The following is a 22,500-nucleotide window of genomic DNA, read 5'->3' as shown; positions in this document are numbered from 1 at the left end:
AGTCGCAAGTTAATAAAGTGAAAGTTTGGAGGATATCTCTCTATCCGCAGTGAGACAATCTAAGGACAACATTGTGCTCTCAACTACTCAATAGTACCCTGGGATAATTATGGGAGAATTAATGTGAGAGAATTAAGCTCTGTTTTTGTGTGTGTGTGTTTCTTGATGTTTTGAGTTGTTCTGATGTCTAATGTGAGCTAGTGTGTGTGTATGTGTGTGTGTACTCATAGCATGAAAATGGAATGCGAACACTTTCTAAATTCATCACGCTCCATTGCTACTCGCTTTGATAGGCTGTGCACACTTCACTCCTGCAGCTCATAAATACATATATCATATATCAGATGTATATGGAAACATCTCCCTGTGGGGAAATGCATACGTCTAGAAGACCATCATCATGAATATAGCAACACATCTGAAGAGTATCATACTGCTTTATGACACACACACACACACCAACACACACACAAACCCACACTCACACACACACACACACACACACACACATGCTTTCATTCAAGTGCAATAGCCTCAACATTGCTTATTATTTGAAGTTCATTATTTGTATGAATGGAGAGTACATATTCTTTGATTGTTATGTTCACGTTTTGTTATGAACACATTCTGTTTCTTTGACTTGGCCGACAGACAAACAAACACACGCACACACACACACACACACAAGGTTGAAAAATAAAACCCACACACATGTGTTTCTCCAGTTTAATGGGTCAAAGACAAACAGCCAGTCCACGCAAAGTCCACCTGAACGCACTGAAAAGCATGTCATCGCGGGTAACCTGGAGCTGTCCCAACCATTCAGCTGTACTCCTGTGAAACCCTCAGCATCACTTAAAAAGCCTTCATTACAAAAGCAGTTCATCATTTGGAAATAACACAAATGATAACCGAAAAGACATGAGCCAGACAAGGACAGGGGAATGCCCAGTGTGTGAGAGTCAGAGAGGGCTGAGGTGGTTTTGGGGGGTGTTTTAGCTGGTGTAGACTGAGGTGGAATCCTGAGGAATCTCTGGAGGGAGTGCATTACTCAGGAGAAAGTGCCTAGAGGATGAGGGGGGGGGGGGGGGGGGGGGGGGGGTTGGTATATGGGGCTTTTCGAAGGGGTTTCCCAGTATCACTGTTACTGTCTTACAAACTCTCACACAGACACAAGCACACACCCACACACATACAATGTGCATCATCAAGTTTCTAAGAAATCAAAAATCCATTTACAATTCTGTCAGTAAGCACCATTACAGGGTGCACCTTCAACAAGAGCACACACACACACACACAGACACACACACACACACACACACACACACACACACACACACACACACACACACACACACACACACACACATACACACACACACACACACACAAAGAGAGATCCAAGACCGATCCGATAAATCACTTTCTTTTTCAAAGCATAAAATCGTGTGGACAACCTAATAGCAGGTGAGTGAAAAGACAAAACACAGAGGGCACAGTCATGAAAGATTGGTGAAGACAGAGGAAAAGAAAGAACAAAAGGAAGAGAGAAAGAAAGTGAAAAACAAGAGAGAAAGAGGCAGAAAACGATAGAGTGTGGTACATTCAAATGCACAGGGAACCAAAAAAGACATCATGAAAGGCCAGTATAGAGCTCAAACCACTGAATTAGGTCAATTTAAAAACAAAGGGGAAAAAGTTCTTTTAGTTTTTTTTCATCTCCAGTTCTTTTTCGAGTTATGTCTTCCAGTTGATTTATAAAGACCATATTAAAGTCATTGATTAAGGAGTTTGCCCCCTTTAGCAGTGCACACTGGGATAAGTGTCAGTTTGACCTGCTTTAGCAGTGCACTCTGGGATATGTGTCAGTTTGACCTGCTGTAGCAGTGCACACTAGGATATGTGTCAGTTTGACCTGCTGTAGCAGTGCACACTGGGATATGTGTCCACTGGGTGCTGCTCCCCAGTGCGCCATTTCAGTCAATCACGTCTTCACACACCCGTCCACAGAGAGGCAAAGGCACACGCATCCACCCTTACACACACACACACAAACACACACACACACACACACACACACACACACACACACACACACACACACACACACACAAACACACCCCCCCATGCATCCACACAACTGGACGGCAGGAGTATTCATTCATCTGCTCCATCCCAGATTTTTCGAACTCAGTTTGTATCTGTGGCAACAGTATCTGTGGCAACAGTTTGTGCAGTTTTTCCTTTTTTCCTTCTCTCCCTCTTTTTCACGCTCTCTTTCTTCTCTCTCCTCTCTCTCTTTCTACCTGTCTGTCTCTCTACGAGGCCAGCAGCTTGTCCGCTTCAGGGTACGTGGGGTACTTGACCGTCTCCACCTTCTCCTTGACCTTGTAGGAGGGGTACATGCCGGTGCGGCCAAGCTTGCGGCTCACACCCTTGGAGTAGCCGTTCCAGTGGTTTCCGGCGACCCCGACCACGTCTCCAGGCTCCAGGGGGATGTCCTCAGCGTCGCGTGGCCGGTGGGGGTAGACGGCCACCTGGTTGTGTGCGTTCTGCCCGCCGAAGTAGTAGATGTCGTCCAGCGATCGGAAGTAGGAGGAGGCGTCTGGGTGGAGAGTTTGCATGATCTCGTACGCCACGCGACACACCTGTGGAGGTCCCAGGAGGAGGGGCACGGAGGGGTGGGAGCAGAGAACAGGAGGTGAGGTTAGATGCAACAGAGGAGGGCATTTATTGATGGAATTGGTGGAGTAGAGAGAGAAAAGGGGAGACCAAAACGTGGCACTTTGACACAAGGCCAACTTACCAGAAATAACAACGGCCAGTGGCAAACCACTGTAATCATAAGGAGTCAACATTGCAAACACTTTGACACAAGGCAGTTGGCTATTGACTGGCAGTTACACTGGCCATGCCATGCACACCTTTGAACACCATGGGAGACAATTAGCTTACACAGCAATAGGAAAGGAATAATTAACACCGTATGAGCATTGGTACCAGCCAGCTGCTTAAAGCAGACGCAAAATCAAGGCTACCAATGAGCACCGCCTTACTAATTGGATGTGAAAAGAATGTGATTGGCTGGTCACAGAGATTATCCAATCATAATTTGTGGATTATGACAGCTGGTTAAAGCAGAGAGCAACATTATGGCTACCAATGAACATTGCCTTACTAATTGGATGTGCAAAGATTGTGATTGGCTGGTCACAGAGATTATCCAATCATAATTTGAGTATTATGACACGTTACCTGTGATGAGAAGGTGCAGACCAGGAAGTCTGTCTGGGACAGAAAGTGGATGTCCAGGATAACGCCTCTGAGGGAGTTCTCTGTGTAGCGGTTGGGCAAGCCAGCCGACCAGGAGATGGCGTTGTCACTGATGAACTCATAGTCTGGGTATCTGTGGGAAGGAAGCCAATATTAAAACACACACACACACACACACACACAGGGACAAAACACATATGTTAACATGCTCTCAAACACATGAAAAGGTACTGACTAATTTTTCAGGTTCCTGTTTCTCTTACCCTTTCTCTCTCTTGCTCACACACACACATACACACACACACACACACACAAACACACACACACACACATGTATACACATAGACACAAACTACTAAACCTTTCAAATTCCTCTTCTGTGTTTTTATCACATGGGGGAGAGAGAGACACAGTCTCTTCTCCAGGTACTCTACAGGTGCTTCTTCTACCAACTCAAATTCATAATAACTACTATTTCTCGCAGTAATACGTTTATTTCTGGTTTCATTTTAATGTTTCAATTTAAGTTTAAAATGTAACGCCTCTACCTTCTAACAACCACACACACACACACAGACACACAGACACACAGACGCGCGCATACTTGGCCTTGGCCTCCTGCAGGAGAGTGGGGTCGTCGGTGGCCAGGTAGACACGCTTCTTGTCCACGTGGAGGCGTCGGGCCATCAACTGGAACTGCTCCTCCACCTGTGCCATGTACTCCTCGATGGGGTGGAACGCCGCCTCCGTGCCCACCTTATCAGTTCGCCGCACATGGATCCTGAGGGTGGAAAAGAGAGGTGGAGAGAGGGAGACAGAGAGAGGGAAAGAGAGGTAGATAGATAAAGGGAGAAAGGGAGATGGAGAGAAAGGGGTAGAGAGAGGTGGAGAGAGGCAGAGAGAGAGAGGGGAAGAGAGGGAGAGAGAAAGGGAGAGGGAGAGAGAGAGGGAGAGACATGGAGGGTGAGAGGGGGAGAGAGATGGCGGTAGAGAGGGAGAGAGAGGGAGGGAGAGAGAGGTGGAGAGAGGGGGAGAGAGGGAGAGAGAAAGGGAGAGACATTGAGGGAGAGACATTGAGGGGGAGAGAGATGGAGGGAGAGAGGGAGAGAGAGGGAGGGAGAGAGAGGGACACAGGGAGCGAGGGAGTTAGAGAGAGGGGGAGAGAGAGAGAGGAGGTGAGTCAGACACACAGCCCTGTGTGTTTGCGTTTGCTTGTGTGAGTGTGTGTGTGTGTGTGACAAAAATAGGGGAAAGGTGTGGAGGTCTGAGAGAGGTTGGGTGAAAAGTGACCAATGCTTTAGTGTTTGTGTATGTGTATGTATACATGGATATGAGGGTGAGAAATTGTCACACATGGAGAAATACATAGTGAGTGGAGAAATTATGTTCTCGCTCTCTTTGTCTGTGTATTTGTGTGTATACAACCTGTGTGAGTGAGTGTGTGTGTGTGTGTGTGTGTGTGTGTGTGTAAGTGTGTGTGTGTGTGTGTGTGTGTGACTGAAAAGAGAGTTTTAGAGGAACGAGGAACATTGTATCTTAATGTGTATATGAGTATGTGTATTTGTATATGAAAGACAGAGATAGATAGAAGCATGGGGAGAGAGATACAATGAATGTTTTCAAGAGCCTCTGTGAGCATCTGTGTTTGAATGTGCATGCCTGCGCGTGTATGTGTGTGTGTATGTGTGTGTTTGTGTGTGTGTGTGTGTGTGTGGGAGAGATAATCTGACTGACTGATGAAAAACAGCAAGAAACAAAGAGATATTTATCAGGCATGAGAATCACTCACCTTTCAGCGAAATTCGCCGTTTTGAAAACAAAATAGGTGACCTACGTGAATCGTGTAGATTCAATGAGTTTTGTTTTTGAGGAGGAGGGGGGGGGGGGGGGGGCGGCGGCAAGGTGCTCAGTGTTGCCAGATTGTAAATGGCGTATCATATCAAAGGCTCAAAATTATCGTATTTGGAGTATAATGAATTATATCTGTCAACACTGGGAAAGTTTGACCAATGACAGAGCTCGCGCAAGAAGGTTGAACGTAAGTGATACCCTTTCCAAAACGTGTTGAGACGTAGGCCTAATAACTAATTTGTGAAAGACCCAGAGAAACAATAATATCCGACGAGGCAAAAGCCCGGACAATTTTGGAATCCCTGCTGGACGCATTTTTTTTTGTGTGACCGTAATGTAAGCATATAAAACGTTAAAACATGTGTTCGGTAACTTAACGGGATGATTCATTTCAAGGGGTATAACCTTCAGATACAAGTATGAAAAAGTTAGCAAGCATATGATGTGATTAGCCTGGTTACGAGACGGCTACGGTGTGAATAACTGATGGAGTAAGATCATTTAGCTACATTAACTCAAACGCCATGGAGACTCCCTGTTCTAACTTTGAATCGCTCTGTTGGGGCAAAGTGACCATTGCAAAGGTATTTGACTACAGACTGTTAACGTAGCAAATAATTCCTACTATTGCAGCCAGTCAACCTACAAGCCTTGCAGGTATAAAACAAATCATGACGTCAGATGACCATTTTCAGTCTCGTTACCATAAACAAGACCCAATACAGTGCAACCCTGAGCACTGACATGATAAGTACTTTGGTGACAAGAAAGGTGAGCATGGCTGCAAAGGGGACTCTTGTCACATGGAAGTGCTTCAGTGATGCTCTGCTCAAAAAGGCCAAGTCGCCAAGCTATGAGGCAAAGCAGTCAAGAGCAAGTGCCACTGGAATAGGAGCTTAACATGTATTTAAATATATATATCCAGTTATTCAACATAATAAATCAGCGGCGAAAAAAACTATAGAATCATATTTTCTTGACAAAAATTCCATAAATGAAAAGAGATCCTTGCATTTTGCATCATTTAGTACTTCTAAAGAATATATGATTGTATTGTTTTTTTCGCCACTGATTTATTATGTTGAATAACTGGATGATGCGAGTGCATGGAAATATTAACGCAAAGGGCCTTGCCAATAAAATGTATTGAAATCTGAATTACATAACATTGTATTGGCTGTCAATCATGATGGAAGAGTAGACAAGTTAAGTTACGGCATCTCTCGTGGGGGCTATGCATTAAGCCATTTGTGGTGCCCTTACCACATTGTGCCTCATATACTGTAAATGATAGACCCAGTGACAGGCTGGCATGAAATGGCTTGCATAAGTAAGGAGGCCAAAATAATTTTTGACTCATGGCGGAAGCTAAGTTTCTCCAGCTCTCCCCAGGTTGGAAAAAAAGCATCTCAAACTGCATCAGATTGACGCTTTAAAATATGGAATATTTTAATTTGACTTACAGGGGGGGCACGCCCCCGGACCCCCCCTAGAGGGGTAATAGCCTCCTCACCTTTTTCACCCCTGACCCGTTTTCATGCCTGATTTATACTTGGATGGGGTTGTCTCTAGATGGGCCGGTCAATATTATAGATCACTGAGAAAGTTCTGTAGAAACTTGTTCATTGTCTAAACACAAATACCCTCAAATGCCCTAATCAGTAAACAACATCCACAAAGATTCACCTAAAACCAAACCCCTTAAAAAAAAACACCACAGAGCTTCTCGATTCATCCACAACCCGTTTTCCATAACTTAGTGAACAGTAAGTGGTCATGCCAATTAACCGACGTCTGACTTAGAGTCTGAACAATGTCACATTCGTGGATGGAGAGACGGAGTGTTCTCTCGTTGGAGAGGAGAGGAGAGGAGAAGAGAAGGGAAGACGATACTCAGTCTGCTGCCAGCATGAAAATAAATCCAAGAGCAAAAGATAAGCCAAGCGAGGGGAATCTAGAACAAAGGCAGGGTGCTGAAAGAAAGGAATGGCAGAGACAGAGAGAGAGAGAGAGATAGAAAGAGTGAGAGAGAGAGAGAGAGTCTTGCGTGCAGCCTAGAGTAGAATGGCTGATTAGCACAGCTGGCTCGTGAACAGACACAGAGCTGAGAAAAAGAATGCTCACTGGAGCAACAAACACCTTTTTACAAACACAACCCCGCCAATCACACCCACACACACACACTCTGTACGAGTGTGTACACAAACACACACACACACACACACGCTGTACGCGTGTGCACACAAATACACACACATGCTTCCGCGTAAACAAACGTGATGTGAAGTGATGTGTGCACCAGCTGTAGAGCGGCGAGAGAAAGCGAAAGAGAGAGAGAGAGAGAGAGAGAGAGAGATGAAGAAAGAAAAAGAAGAAGGGAGTGAACAAAAACAAGGCTTGAGAGAAATTCTTCCCTTCCCTCTTCTCTCTGTCTCTTTCTTTCTCTCATTTCTACACTCTTTCATCTGATGGGGGCTCTTGGCGGAGGGTCTCACACTGCGTACACCTCCTCTCCCCGTCCTTTCCAAATCCCTTCTTTTGTTTGCTCTCTCCTCTTTCTTCTTGCTGTCATTCTGCTCAGTGTCTGTCTCTCTCTGTAAGCACCTGGCGCTCGCATCCCTCTCCCACACACACACACACACACACACACACACACACACACACACACACACACACACACACACACACACACACACACACACACACACACACACACACACACAGTCTTTCCTGTGCTGACACCACACCTCTTAAGTCTCCCAGCCTCCTGTTTTCAATACGTTCCTGTCATCTGCAGCTCTATCGGCCAACTCTCTCTCTCTCTCTCTGACTCTCATCTTATCGAGCCCCATCGTTCTTCTCTTTTCTCTTTCTCTCCTCCCTTCTCTCTCTCTCTTACTCTCATCTTATCGAGCCCCATCGTCCTTCTCTTTTCCCTTTCTCTCCTCCCTTCTCTCTCTCTCTTACTCTCATCTTATCGAGCCCCATCGTCCTTCTCTTTTCCCTTTCTCTCCTCCTTTCTCTCTCTCTCTATGTTGGTTCTTTAAAGACTCTCTTTCCCGCGGCCCTGGGCTGGATGGTCTAGTCTGGTCTGGTCTAGTCTGGTCTCGGATGGGTCTGGCTGGGGGTCTAACTAAGAGTCTCCCTCCCACCACACCACCACTCCTGCTACTGCTGTGCCCACCCTCACCCCCCGTAGATCACCTCACTGCTGCCCCCCACTTGCACAGTATATGGCTGCTTTGCTTTTTAAGAACCCAGTTGTAACGTTAGTTGTTTACGTCAGCCTTTATTGTTAGTGTGTACAGTGCTGTGCTGTTAAACCTCAGTCCCCGACATTTTAAGAGACTTGCTAGCGACAGACACTAGCGCCCATGGGCTTTAGCGTCCTTGCTGGCACACCCACTTCCTATGTCCAAGATTGTGTGTTTCAGCCCGGGGAAGGACTATGCTTGTCCACACCATGCAGTATACACAGTGTTTGAGCAAAACAGTAACAACACCAAAGTCATGGGTTTGATACCCACAGAGAACCCATACACATGAAGCCATATATCTCCACTGTTCAGCAAGTCGCTTTGGATTGTATAAATGAATCTTAATATGAATAAAGACATCGAGGCACCATATATATATATATATATATATATATATATATATATATATATGCTCCCTTGCTGCTGAATGAAGAGCATCTGAAATGTTGAACGATTCGATTCCTGGCTTCACCCACCAAGCTGGGCCAAACTGCCATTTCTCTGCCTGATCAAAGGAAACAAATCAAGCTTACAAATCTGGCATGCCAACTTGTGTCAGCTTTCCACACCAGGACTCCAAATGATAATCCCATCCCCTAACATCTGACGTTCATCCATGGGGATATGAGTCTCCTGATTCGATATAGTATGAGGTGGAAGCTTACCAATGCCCATTCTACCATCAAAACCAATGCCCTATAATTATATACTGTATTGTGAGGTGCAGTGGGAGTAATGTATGTTTAATCGCCTGTATCTGTGTTGTGCTCGTTATGTGACATACTGCCAGTGTTTTTAGCGAAGAATGGTTTTGTCTGTACATTTCGTTTTTACTGTTCTAATTTAGTGTTCACATGAACTGTTCTTATTTAGTGTTTCCCCTCTTATGTTAATGTCTACATGTATTTGTATTAAGTGATGTGGGGTCAGTGTGATCTGTAAATGCCCTTGTCTGATTTTTTTTTTACAAAAGTAGTGTACACCTAGTTTTACTAACCAAAAGTCTTTTCACCAAGAGAGCACTGGGTGGAAAGTTAGCTCTGAAAGAAGGCACCATCTGAAGCATGCAGTGCTGTGGTTTCATAGGAGCAGGGGTGCAAGTTTCTACTCTAAAAAAAATCCCCAAAGTTCCCCACAGGCATAAAAATCCCTCTTTACGAGCACCGAAAATCTTTGACAAGAGACTACACTGATCCACTGACAAACTGAAAAACAGAAAAAAAACCTTCTCTCTGCTTCTCTCCTTTTCCCCATTTGTGAATGTTTTCTTTCTCCTACCTAACCTTCAAACAGGGCGCAGTCTCCCTCCCCCCTGCCGAGGTGAAAGACTTACACTGTCACACCATCAGTCTCCAAAGAGGAAGAGAGAGCTTTACAGACAGCCTCAGAGAGCCAGGGGATATGTGTGTGTGTGTGTGTGTGTGTGTGTGTGTGTGTGTGTTTGTGTATGTGTGTGTTTGTGAGAGAGAGACAGAGTGTGTGTGTACCTGTGCGCCTATATGTGTATCTTCAGGTGTGGGCATGTGTGGGATTATGTACATATGTGTGTTTGTGTGTGCGTGTGTATGTGTGTGTGTGTGGCAGAGAGAGAGGCAGACTGAGACAGTGAATGAAGGAGAGGACTGAGAATAAAAGACAGCGATGAAGAGCATTGCTGAAACAAGCTAAAAAGCCGAAGAGCAGAGAGAGCAACAAAAGGCGATGAGGAGAAGAGGAGGCAGGTGATGAAAAGATGAGGGGCGACAAGAGAGAGAAGGAGAGGATGAGCGATGACGAGAGAAGAAAGGATGAATGGGTGGAGAAAGAGACAGAGGAGAGCATGGGAGAGAGAGGAAAAAGGACAGGGAGAGAGTGAGAGAGAGAGAGAGAGAGAGAGAGAGAGAGAGAGAGAGAGAGAGAGATGATGAGTGAGGGAGAAACAAGAAGCACAGCTTTTTACTCTGAGACCGAGTTCAAGAGAGAAACAAGGATAGGAAGAGATTGAGAGATTTAAGTGGGAGGAAGAACCCTGCAGAGAAGGAGAAAGTGAGGAATGGATGAATGCATGAATGAAGGAAAAAAGAAAGGGAACCTTAAAGAAATAAATGAAATGAGGGTAAGAAGCCTTGAAAAACAGAAATGAATAGAAAGAGGGAACCAAAAAAAGAGAGGAGATAAAGAAAGGACAGACAGACAGACAGACAGACAGCTAAACAGGCGACAGAAAGCAAAAGAGAGAGTCTGCTCTGTCCCACTGACCCGATGATGAGATGCTTGACAGATAGACAGACAGACAGACAGACAGACAGACAGACAGACAGACAGACAGACAGACAGACAGACAGACAGACAGACAGAAAGCAAAATAAGGACATAGAGTCTGCTCTGTCCCACTGACCCAATGATGGGATGCTTGAAGCCAAGCTTGACGGACGCCTCCCTGATCTCCTTCTCCAGCCAGGCCTGTTGGCGTACCAGGTACTTGACGAACTGCGACACCCACCAGACAGAGGGGTCGCCGTGGAGACGGTGCAGCCGGTCCGCCAGGTCCTCAGGGATGGCCAAGGGCAGGTAAGGGGGGCGGGGGTGGAGGCTGTCCACGATGGGCAACTCCACCACCTGGATGTCACGATCATGTGCCTCACCTGAGAAAGAAAAGGTTGGAAGAGATGAGGGAGTGGGAGGAGGAGGTGGGAGGTGAAGAGGAACAGATGCATAGAGGTAGAAGGTGAGGAAGAGGTTAACGTACGGAAGGGATAGACACAAACAGAGAGAAAAAACACGCCTGTTCAATGAAGCAAGCATAACTCTAGTAGCCCCAGAACCATTTACATTTTACATTTACATTTAGTAATTTAGCAGACGCTTTTGTCCAAAGCGACGTACAAGGGAGAGAACAATCAAGCTAAGAGCATTAAAAACCTGGTGTAACAATAAATACTGCTTATTTTTTTTCCCAAAATAATAGAAAACGACATAGAAAGAATAAAAAGAAGTGCGGGCCTGTTACTGCTTAAGTGCAGGTTAAGCCAAGGTGCCAGAACCCTGGAACCCTGGAACAAAGACAAAGTGGGATTAACTGCTCATGCCAACAACCCACTGTTGCGTTTGAATTAATGGGACAAAAGTTGATAATGTAAGCAGAAGAGCTGCACCACACATCCATCCTCCTGCCCTTCCAGGGATTCCACAGTGGGCCCCGGTGTGCCAGCACAGCTCGAGCAGCAGTCCAGCTGCCTTGCACCGGCTCAGGGCAAACATCAGGGCAGACATCCAGAGAGGCCTCCCCACTGGGCCATGCCAAAGTGACTTCAGCCCGTCTACGGACACACTCCTGCTCCGACTCGAGGCTCTGGATCCCCAATGGGCAGCCAAACGCTGGCAGCGGCCTCGCAGCAAAGAGCTGGGCTTTACAGATTAAGAAGGTCACCCATTGTAGGCCTTACGGAGCATTTTGTGTGTGTGTGTGTGTGTGTGTGTGTGTGTGTGTGTGTGTGTGTGTGTGTGTGTGTGTGTGTGTGTTTGTGTGTGTGTGTGCAAGAGAGAGAGGGACAAATTCCTGGTAGACATAAACCTACTTGGCAATAAAAACAATTCTGATTTTTATTCTGATTTTGACAGAGTTTGTATTTGTGTGTACTAGTGTCAAGGGTGTGTGTGTGTGTGTGTGTGTGTGTGTGTAAGTGTGTTTGTATTTATGCGTGTGTGTGTGTGTGTGTGTTACGTACGAGATGGTATACCTGTGACTTTAATAAGATAAATTACAAAAGTGTGTGTGAGTCCATGTGAGTGTGCATTTTACCTCATCATGTTGTGCATCTCTTTTGATCCTCTCTGTCACCGTGACAGGTAGATTGGATACCTGTCCAATTCATACACTCTTAATTGGGATTGGCAGAGATACAGTGTTGAGGATATTTAAATGCCGCCAAACCTTCACGGTAAACCTTCTCCTGACTACAGACCCACGCCACTCTGCTGAACTTGTAGAACAACACTGTTGAACTCTATGGGCCCTATCTTGCACCCAGCGCAATTGACATTGTCACCGACGCATGTATCATTCCTATCTTGCACCCGGCGCACAGCGCGATTTTCCCTCCAGAGGCGCGCTTCGAAATGAACTTGCGTCGACATGGGCGGGGGCGGAACAGAGAAGGCGTTTCTCTGGCGCAAGTGGTATTTTGCAGTTTCAAAACAACGCCGTGCGCCGTGCGCCATTGACCAAAAAAAAGCTGGTCTAATGTGAGGCGCAATGTCTAAAGTCTGTAACGCGTATTCAGAACGCTATTTTAAGGGCGCATGTGCTTGCCCGCACAGTATAGGACCTGTAGGCTACACTTTACTTCTGTCGTCTTCACGAGAGATTTACACCAATTGTTTGGCAAGCCATATATAATTACAAGGAAAATAAAGTATTTACCACATGAGGAAATCATTTTGATATCCGTATCCAAGACATTTAAAAACTAGGCATACATCTAGCGTACACAATTGACCCAAATGATTCAGGTTAATTGAAGCTGCGTGACATTTGATTTATTGTATGGCTTTGTTGCATTTATTTAATGCCAGTATTATTATAAATCTTGTAAACTCATCTCTGTGTATGTGGACTTTATTTATGTACCTTGGGTTTGGTCAGCTGGTGCACTGGCTTGGGTGCCGATTTCCATGCCCCCAAATCCCTGCACGCTCTCAGGCGTGAGGGTAGACGTGGCGATGTCCTCTGCTGCCGTCAGATCCTGGGTCGAGGCAGATCCACCTCCCGTGAAGGCACGAGAACGTGTGTTACCTTCCAGCTTGGATGTCCCACGTCTCCGGACGTCATTATAGCGTTTTCGGCAACGTTTTCGGGTGCCCCGTTGCAGAAACAATCACGGCAATATCTTGACATGCTTGCTTGACTTTGCTTACTTTTGGAGGGTTTCTAGCATCCCCATATATATCTATCTCCCGGCTTTTTACAAAGCCATACAATAAATCAAATGTCACTCAGCTTCAATTAACCTGAATCATTTGGGTCAATGTGTAGGCTACATGTATGCTTATTTTTAAAATATCTTGGATATGGATTTCACAATGATTTCCTCAAGTGGTAAATACTTTATTTTCCTTGTAATTATATATGGCTTGCCAAAAAATTGGTGTAAATCTCACGTCGGTCTCCTCGGCTGTGAACTTCTCCGGTCTTCCACCAGGTAATTCCGCCATCAAAATAACAAGCCGCTATGGACTATGCGCTTCTCGCTCTTAAAGGGAATGTGAAATGACGCTCCGATTGGTTTATTGCATATTACGCCCAAACCACACCTATGGCTGAGTAACCTCCTTTGGACCAACCCTTTTGACACTTGCGCTGGACGCAAGTGTGTTTTTTCCGCCGTTAAAATAGCAACAGCAACTAGAGCCGCCCACACAGCTACTTGCGCTTGGCGCCGTCCTACTTGCGTTTCTGATCGGCAAGATAGGGCCCTATTTGTTTTTCATAATATATCTCTACACTCCTGAACTCTTGTTGTCATAATATATCTCAACACTGCTGAACTCTTGTTGTTATAATATATCTCTATATTCCTGGGGCCGTATTCACAAAGAATCTTAGGGCTAAAAGTAGCTCATAAGTGGCGAATTTAGGAGAAACTCCTAAAAATAATGGGCGTGTCAGTCTTAAATGTAGGACTCCTAATTTTTTTTACTAAGAGCAATTCACAAAATATTTTATCCCTAAAAGTAGCACCTAAGTCTAGGACAGCTTAAAACTCCTCATGAGGACTCCTAAATCACTAAGACCTATTCACAAAAAATCGTAAGATGGCTGCAGCCGACTTGGAATTGATAAAAGACATTGCTTAAACCGTGAAGGTATTAATATTGTCGTAGAATTAGCGCGGGATGCAATGACGCCTTTAAACAACGATGTGTCCCGAAGTGAAATGTTTGGAAACATAAAGATAGCCTATTTGGCTTTGCTGAAAACGCAAATGACGACACTGGAAATCATCAGTCAGCCGTTTAATTCATCAAACTATCAACGCACTGTAGACCCCACATCATCCAACAGTTTATCCAGTTGCTTTTGGACAATCGCCAAATTACACAATATCAAAGTAAATTCCATGGCGATCGCAGGAATATCCAGTGACAGGACACACATTACAATAATTCGTCCACCGTGGCCTGGATGTACCGATGACTCGTGCATTTCAACGGAGAGCGGTCGCAGGTTTTTGAGAATTTACCAGCTGGATGCCGCTGGGGTGACAGTGGCTATTGGTCCTGGGACCAGTAGGCTTTCGCCTAGGCTACGGTTCACGCTCGTTTCGCTTTGATCAATTAAGATTGGAGGGCTTGAAGGGCCATATGTGCTGATATTTGAAGTGGTCAAGGGCTGGAAATATAATAGCCTAACAGTTTGCTGGGTGCTTTAATTATTACTGCCTTGATTACATGCAATTGCCATATTATATATTGATCGCTTTCTATGTATCTTATCGTGCAAAGTGTCATTCCCGTTGGATGCACAAACTTGTCATCATGCGTGTGCATTCTGCTAACTGCACTGTCCATAACTATTTAATATGACTTAATTTGAAGCCTAGGTTATTCTCTTATTTTCAGTTGATATAGTGGGATTGTTAGAGGGACGTCACGAATGAGTTTTTAATGAGAGAGCCTGTCAACAACCAATCACGTCCTCACCCCTTCTAAACTCGTGCATGAGAATCGTCGTCATCCATAGCAACAGAGTTTTTATCTTAAGCTTAGGAGTTGGTATTATCCTTAGTATGAGTAGGTCTCAGAGCCGTTGTGAATCACTTTTAAGAAATTACTCCTACGTAAAAGGTTTTAGCGCGAGTTAGGAGCACTCCTAGTGGTAAGATAAAAGGCTTTGTGAATACGGCCCCTGAACTCTTGTTGTCATAATATATCTCTACTCTGCTGAACTCTTGTCGTTATCATAATACTGTATATCACTGCTGATCTGTTTGCTGTTGATGCAATCATAGTATTGATCCACACTGTTGAACTCGTTGCCGTGGTTGCAAATTTTAAGTATTTAAGTTTGTAGCAAGTAAGTATTTAAGCTGTATTATTCTTATTTTGACGTAAGGAGGCTGGGTGCCATTTCCTTTCTGTTAAACACTGTTTTTGTCAGAGAGGGAGTTTGGGAAGTTCTCTGTCTTCTTATTTTTACTTATTTTGTGACCAGGTAAGGTTTTTTGTTCTCAATTCTCAGTTAGCTGCTGTTTTGTTCATTTATTTGGCCTCCCAGAGTTCAATTTCCCTCCTTTTTTCTTTGTATTATTGAATTTCAAATAAAACTATTTGATATCGGAAACTGTGGTTCCCTGTCAGCGCTGTGTTCGGGAAAAGGGACTCTCGCTTCTTAATTTTTGCTCCTCAACCAACCGTGTGTGTTTGTGACTATGAGTATGTGGGAGAGGGTTTGTGTATGTGAGAGTTTGTGCTTGTGTCTGTGTGCTTGTGTCTGTCTCTGTAAACACCCCCAAACCCCTTACTCCCCTCAAAAAAAGCTAGACTTGCCACAATTAATTACTCATTACACCCAAGCTTAAACGCAAATGTCAAGATGGATGTGAGACTAAGAGAGATGCTAAAAGGAAAACAAGGGAGGGAGACAAAAAGACACCAGTGAGTGCAAGCGCAGCAGTGACTCTTCAATTACTGAGCGTGCTACAAAAGCACTAAGCTCTCCTAACCCGTTAGCTGACAAATAACTTAATTGCTCATTAAAATTATCCTTTCAAAGCCAAAAAAAAGCCAACATCCACGGCAGCTACACCAAAAATGAGGGAAGCTTTTCTGTTGATGCATGTGCAAAGTACATGTGCAGAATTCAAATGGCTGAGCAACATGAAATATTTAAGAGCAAAAATATTCCCAAGCCTTACATGGCTTATGTAACAACACTGGCAGCATCTACATAGCGGGGAAACTGGGCAGATTTTTTCGAGGCAAGTGTCTCCTCTTGGCTCTGTTTTTATTTTTGCATAAGGACAGAGTAACCACTTCCCTACCAGCACACACACACACACAAATGCACATGCACATGCACGCACGCACGCGGGCACGCACGCACGCAAGCACACACACACACACACACACACACACACACACTACACCCTCACTCCCTCATAGTCTAATTAGGACACAAATAAGAGAGAAAAAGATAATACAAATCTCATTGTCAATGAATACACATGAATAAAACAGCAGTTAACTTGTTCAAGTTTGAGTTTCAGGAGAAACTACAACCCACATTGAAATGAGCTGAGGGGAGAACTAGGACCAGGTTATGTGGCACTCCTGCAGGATAATGGAGAAAAGGTTTTACATTTTTTTTTATTCTCTTGGCCTTACGCTCTTGGCCTCTAAGAAACGTTGGCGCTCTCACACTTGCCAGGCATTGACAATAAAAGAAAGCACACGCAGCAATTGACTGGTAATGCAACACTGGATACAGGACTGTAAATTGTGTGTTTTTCGCCTGGAAGTCTCTAGAAATTAAAAAGACTGAACGTTCACATCAACTCTATAGACATCCTCGGATTTAAATAATTGTCAGAATAATAAATATGAGAATATTTGTATAATTAACAATTACGTTCACAAGTGGACATGGTATTGAGAAGTGTGAGAACGAAAGCACTGGACACAGAAAGAACTGTAAGAGTAGATATAGAAAAAGCACAGAGGGAAAGATTGCAGGAGATGATAAAAAAGAACAGAATAAAAAAAGAGTTAAAGAAATCAAAGTGTCCATTTGCTTTCGAATGCTTTTCTTTGATGTCAGTGAGCTCATGTCTGAGAGCATCACTTTTATAGACTATAACAGCTCCTCATGCCAGACATCTGGGGTAACTTTGACGTCTTTATGACGCACATATTCAGCCATCGCAAGCCTTTGTCCACCCATTTAACCCTTTCTAATAATCAACTGATAAACAAAGACAGAGGCTGAGACAAGAGGGGAGATGCAGCTTCACTTGTTTTTATTTTATTTCCACTGGATTCGAACACATCAATTATCAAATTAAAAGAGATGGGGGAGAGAGTGTGTTTGAGGCTCTAATTTGGTGGCAGTAATGCGACAATAACTACCAGGGAGGAATGTTTTCACCTGATCTGACATCAGCGTCACCATTTTTCGCCTACAGTGTGCAAGTAACTGAAATTATGCATTAGTGCCTAGAGCAGCTACAGTTAATCAGGAAATAGCCCCTTCACCCGGCTGGTTTAACAACCACACTCACAGGCAATGAGCGTAGTGCTTTGTGTCCGGATGGAAATATCAGTTAAATCTGTGTGAATTGCTTTGAACGTCCCCTTTACACATATATGCCAGTGGATACTTCAGTTCAAGCATATCCTAATTAAACCAAATCATAAACACATCTGTATAATGTCATTATACTAGCTTGCACTGTAATGTACAAGAGTATTCACACACTATGGTCACAATAATGACTTTTGAGAGTGGCTACCCTGTTTCAGTGTGGTGTGCACGAATACTACCGCCATGCGGCATGTGTGTGTATGTGTGTGTGTGTGGTTGTGTGTGTGTGTGTGTGTGTGTGTATAAACTACTAACCTGACCACTGTCCGGTGGAGGCCCCGGTGCGGTCAGTGCAGGTGTTGCTGACGGGCTGGAAGACGCTTTCCCAGCCGGTGGTGGCGTAGCGCCAGTTGTGTGACTCCAGGATGAGCGTGCGCTGCGTGCCGTAGGCGATCATGAAGCAGTAGACCACGTGGTGCAGCTGGCAGCCGTAACCACAGCCCTTGTTGATGTTACACACCAGCTTACGGGCCTTACTGCAGTCCGGAGGGTTCTGGATGGGAAGAAACAGAGGAGGAAAGAAAAAGGGAGATATAGTAGACGTGGAGGAGAAGATGAAGAAAGAAGGGGTTGAGAAAGAGCAAGGGGGAATGTGAGAGAGAGATGGAGACAGAAAGAAAAGTGGAGCGGGGGTGGAAATTGACGATTGGGGAAAGAGAGAAAGCATGAAGAAGGGAGAGATGAAACGAGAGAGCAGTGAGAGTGAAGAAAGAGAGAGAGAGATGAAGAGAAAAGGGGGATAGGGAATGAGTGATTGAAAGATGAGAGAGCGTCAGCACTCTTGTCAGACCCCAGCTGCTCCAGCCTGTGGAAATCAGAGGCAGCTAGGTCTAGGGGTGATGTTCAGCTCAGGGCAACATCCCCACATGATCAAAACACCAGCTCCCTGGGCCTGATCCTCTGGACCTGCTTACAACCCATGATGCAAGTCTCCCCACAAGGCCTTTATTTAAGAATCCACACACCCGGAGTGAACCTCCATGGATATCTCTAACAGATTTGGACCGATCAGGCTAGCAAAGATCCGGCAGGTATACTGTAGAATGAAACTTCATTTAAATCAGGTGGACAAAGGTAGAAATGGCTTCTAGCCTCGGTGCAATCACAGTGTACCTGTGACCAACTCCACTTGTTAAGTTTCCTTTTGCTGTTTTTCATTATCATTGTGAGATTCTTTATGTTCATGTCAAGGTTTAAGTTCTTGTTTTTGAGCAACTTGTGAAGTTTTGCTTGAATGTGTTTCAAGGTCTGAGATGTCAAACAGATATGTGACCTGGAGAGCCATGGAATATGGTCTGCAAGTTTGATTGGGGACTCAATATGACTCTGTGTGTGTATGTGTGTGTTTTTCTGTGTGTGTGTGTCTCTGAGTGTGTGTGTGTGTGTGTGTGTGTGTGTGTGTGTGTCTGTCTGTCTGTCTGTCTGTCTGTCTGTCTGTCTGTCTGTCTGTCTGTCTGTCTGTCTGTCTGTCTGTCTGTCTGTCTGTCTGTCTGTCTGTCTGTCTGTCTGTCTGTCTGTCTGTCTGTCTGTCTGTCTGTCTGTCTGTGTGTGTGTGTGTGTGTGTGTGTGTGTGTGTGTGTGTGTGTGTGTGAGTGTGAGTGTGTAACACCTGAACTTTACTGTGATATCTGCCAGACTGTACCGACCAAAAATATCCGTACATCTGATTTTTTCCTTCTGTCGAAGGTTAACTCCTCTGACATTTGCTTTCATGCAAGTTGAGGCAATGGGAGGCAAATCCTGTCAGAGAGGTGCTGTGTGGTGTTGTGTTTGTCTCAGAGAGGTGCTGTGTGGTGTTGTGTTTGTCTCAGAGAGGTGCTGTGTGGTGTTGTGTTTGTCTCAGAGAGGTGCTGTGTGGTGTTGTGTTTGTCTCAGAGAGATGCTGTGTGGTGTTGTGTTTGTCTCAGAGAGGTGCTGTGTGGTGTTGTGTTTGTCTCAGAGAGATGCTGTGTGGTGTTGTGTTTGTCTCAGAGAGATGCTGTGTGGTGTTGTATTTGTCTCAGAGAGATGCTGTGTGGTGTTGTGTTTGTCTCAGAGAGATGCTGTGTGGTGTTGTGTTTGTCTAAAAATACTGCAACAGCGGTGAATATTACTGAACAACCACATGTCACATCAGTGGCGGCTCGTCCATAAGGGCGATTGGGGCGACGCACTGCCTATGGGAAAAGGAAGAAAATAAAAAAATAAAAAATGATAATTCCTGATGTATAAATTCAATTGCACGACTACATGTAAATGTAAATTTCATATTTTTTTTCTGTCGGATTCTACCACTAGACCGTCTGATATGCCTCTGTATGTCTTTGTCGAATCAGGTAACAGTCATTCAGTCAGCCTAGAGTCGTGATTCAAATGGCCCCGCCCCTTCAGGGCGATCTTGGACGAAATGAAAATCGCCCCAGACCTCTCCCATTGACTCCCATGTTAAATGCGTTTTTTTCACAAAACAGAGCTCTCAATGCATTCTCTATGGCTTCCGGGAGGGCTCGCCCCTCCAAGTCTAGTCATAAATAAGCGACGCAAAAGCCTATGGTAAAATGCAATGAGGACGTCACACAGCTTCGACAAAGGCATGTCAAGAAAGATGGCACCTGTTCAGCACAACTCATCCGCTCTTTGACAGAAACTTCTTTTTAGTCAGCGTAATATTGAAGATAAATTGACCAAAAAACCCTAGACCAAAAGTATCCATTCAACAGTTTTCTACAAAGGGAGGGAAATTGGAACAAAAGAAAATCGCGGTCGTGAAGTGGCTAACGCGGTCTGTATCTATATACCACTGTCACTTTTCATAGGTTTCACAGTGTGAACTAACTTTAAATAATGTTTTATGTGATGACTTATTTTGCTTTTGTAAGCCAATACTTTCAAGATCAGTCAATAAATATCGTTGGTTTTGACGTAAGTTGCCCCCTTCTTTATGTTGTTAGTGGACATATCATGTGTCCTGTTCAGCTAGGTTACATCATACAACATTTGAGACGTGTGGATAATGAAAAAGTGGGATCATTTAATGTGGAGCCACATCATGTTTGCTTATGAAGGCTCCTGAATGTAACTTTCTTCCATAGCGTTCCATTTGTATCTTGCTACTCTAGCTATGTAGAAAGAGGGGAGATATTACTGTTGGTTGCTGCCAATAATGGACAAAAAGGTTTTGCTGTATGAGTAAATCGGATAACTTAATGTACCTACTGAATAGGTCGCCTTAATCATTATCAAAAAAATTGCCCCCCCTGATAATTTTTTCAGGAGCCGCCACTGTGTCACATGTCATAACCACATATCTACACCACTGCACTGACCTGAGATATCTGTCTGCGGAGCTCAACACTCAACACTTGCCACTCCCATAGGTAAATGTACCATTCAACATCGTTTTTTTTAGACATGGTTATATTTCACAGTGAGTGTTTGTGTATTGTTTTCTCTGCTCTTGTATCTGCCCATTTGGAAAGCTTTTTGAATGGCCAATGTTTAGAACCCATGCTGTGGAAACAAACCTGCCATGCCTATTCAAAAAGCTGAGTCCTCTATACCACATGCCTTTCTTGTAATAAAATAGGAAAATGTCTTCAGTGCTTTTCAATCCTGTTTCCGCCCCCGACTCCCCCTCCAGCATGTTTCCATTTCCCCCTGCTTTTGCACACCCCACTGAACTCTTCAGGTGTGCAGAGAAGGGAATCGTTATCGTTATCTAAACACACCTGGTTTAACTAATCGAGAGCACTTTAATTACACTCATTTTAATTAGGTGTGCTTGGAGCCAGGGTAGATAGAAGATATGCGAGTAGGGGGGTGGGAACATGACTACTGGATCTACAGTGCTGAGGTGGGTATAAACTCCACACAGTATGTGTTCCATTACCTACGCTAAACCAGCCACAGATGTCTGAATGAATGAAGTTAGGGCAATATCGGTAATGCTCTACATAAAGACAGCCTAATAATCCCTGACGCATCTACCTTCATCAGAATGTCTTGCCACCACACGAATCTCTTGAAATCAGATTATGTTTAGATGGTTAGACATTAAAAAAGTGCTGACGTTGCGAATCACCAAAGTCTATGCGATTTGAGGACATCAGCATCCTGACACCCCAGTAAATGACATATGGGATGACTGCCTTTTCTCCCTCACTTACAGCTGCACAACATAATCACAGTAGACATTAGCGTAAACTGGAGGCATAAGCTAATAACGCAAAAGCCTACTGGCAGTCAGATATGCTTATTGTGCATTAATCAGATGACTTGGTACTGTCAGACTGTCACGGCAAATGAAAGCAACCATCACAGATGCCTGGGAAGGAGCTGGGGAGGCAGGGGGGGTGGGGGGTGTCGGTGGAGGTGGAGTTAGTGATGGGTGATGAGTAGGAATGGTCGTGGTGAGAGATGAAGTGCTTACGATGGAGACAGTGAGGGGGAGAGGGGGGTGGGGTGGAAGGGGGGGTGGGGTGGAAGGGGGAGGGGGATGCATGGGCGGGGGGCAGTTCTCAGCTAGAGACTGTCAACACTGCATACAGTAGCCAGACAGACTGACTCCACTGTTCACCAAACATGTGCAAACACACACACACACACACACACACACACACACACACACACACACACACACACACACACACACACACACACACACACACACAGACACACACACACACAAACAAAAAAACACTCACTGTGAAATATAACCATGTCTGAAATTTTGCAGTTCGGGAAAGGTGGATCAAAATGGCAGTCATCCATTTATCTGACAATAGCAGAACAAAAATC

The 22,500-nt window shown here is 44.6% G+C and overlaps 1 protein-coding gene across 1 annotated transcript in view; it reads right to left on the bottom strand.

Moving 5' to 3' along the window:
* Window positions 1-2,321: 2,321 nt before the first annotated feature.
* Window positions 2,322-22,500, bottom strand: part of fut8b (fucosyltransferase 8b (alpha (1,6) fucosyltransferase)) — a gene marked incomplete at both ends in the record, with an annotated part of 32,554 nt that continues 12,375 nt past the window's right edge. Inside the window, 5 exons of the mRNA XM_080833380.1 lie at window positions 2,322-2,651; window positions 3,259-3,409; window positions 3,881-4,057; window positions 10,762-11,008; window positions 17,980-18,217. Coding sequence (XP_080689506.1) covers window positions 2,322-2,651; window positions 3,259-3,409; window positions 3,881-4,057; window positions 10,762-11,008; window positions 17,980-18,217 — 1,143 coding nt within the window. The remainder of the gene's footprint in view (window positions 2,652-3,258; window positions 3,410-3,880; window positions 4,058-10,761; window positions 11,009-17,979; window positions 18,218-22,500) is intronic.

This window comes from Sprattus sprattus (assembly GCF_963457725.1).
Source record: "Sprattus sprattus genome assembly, chromosome: 2".
Taxonomy (NCBI): Eukaryota; Metazoa; Chordata; class Actinopteri; order Clupeiformes; family Clupeidae; genus Sprattus; species Sprattus sprattus.
This window is presented reverse-complemented; position numbering and strand designations above follow the sequence as displayed.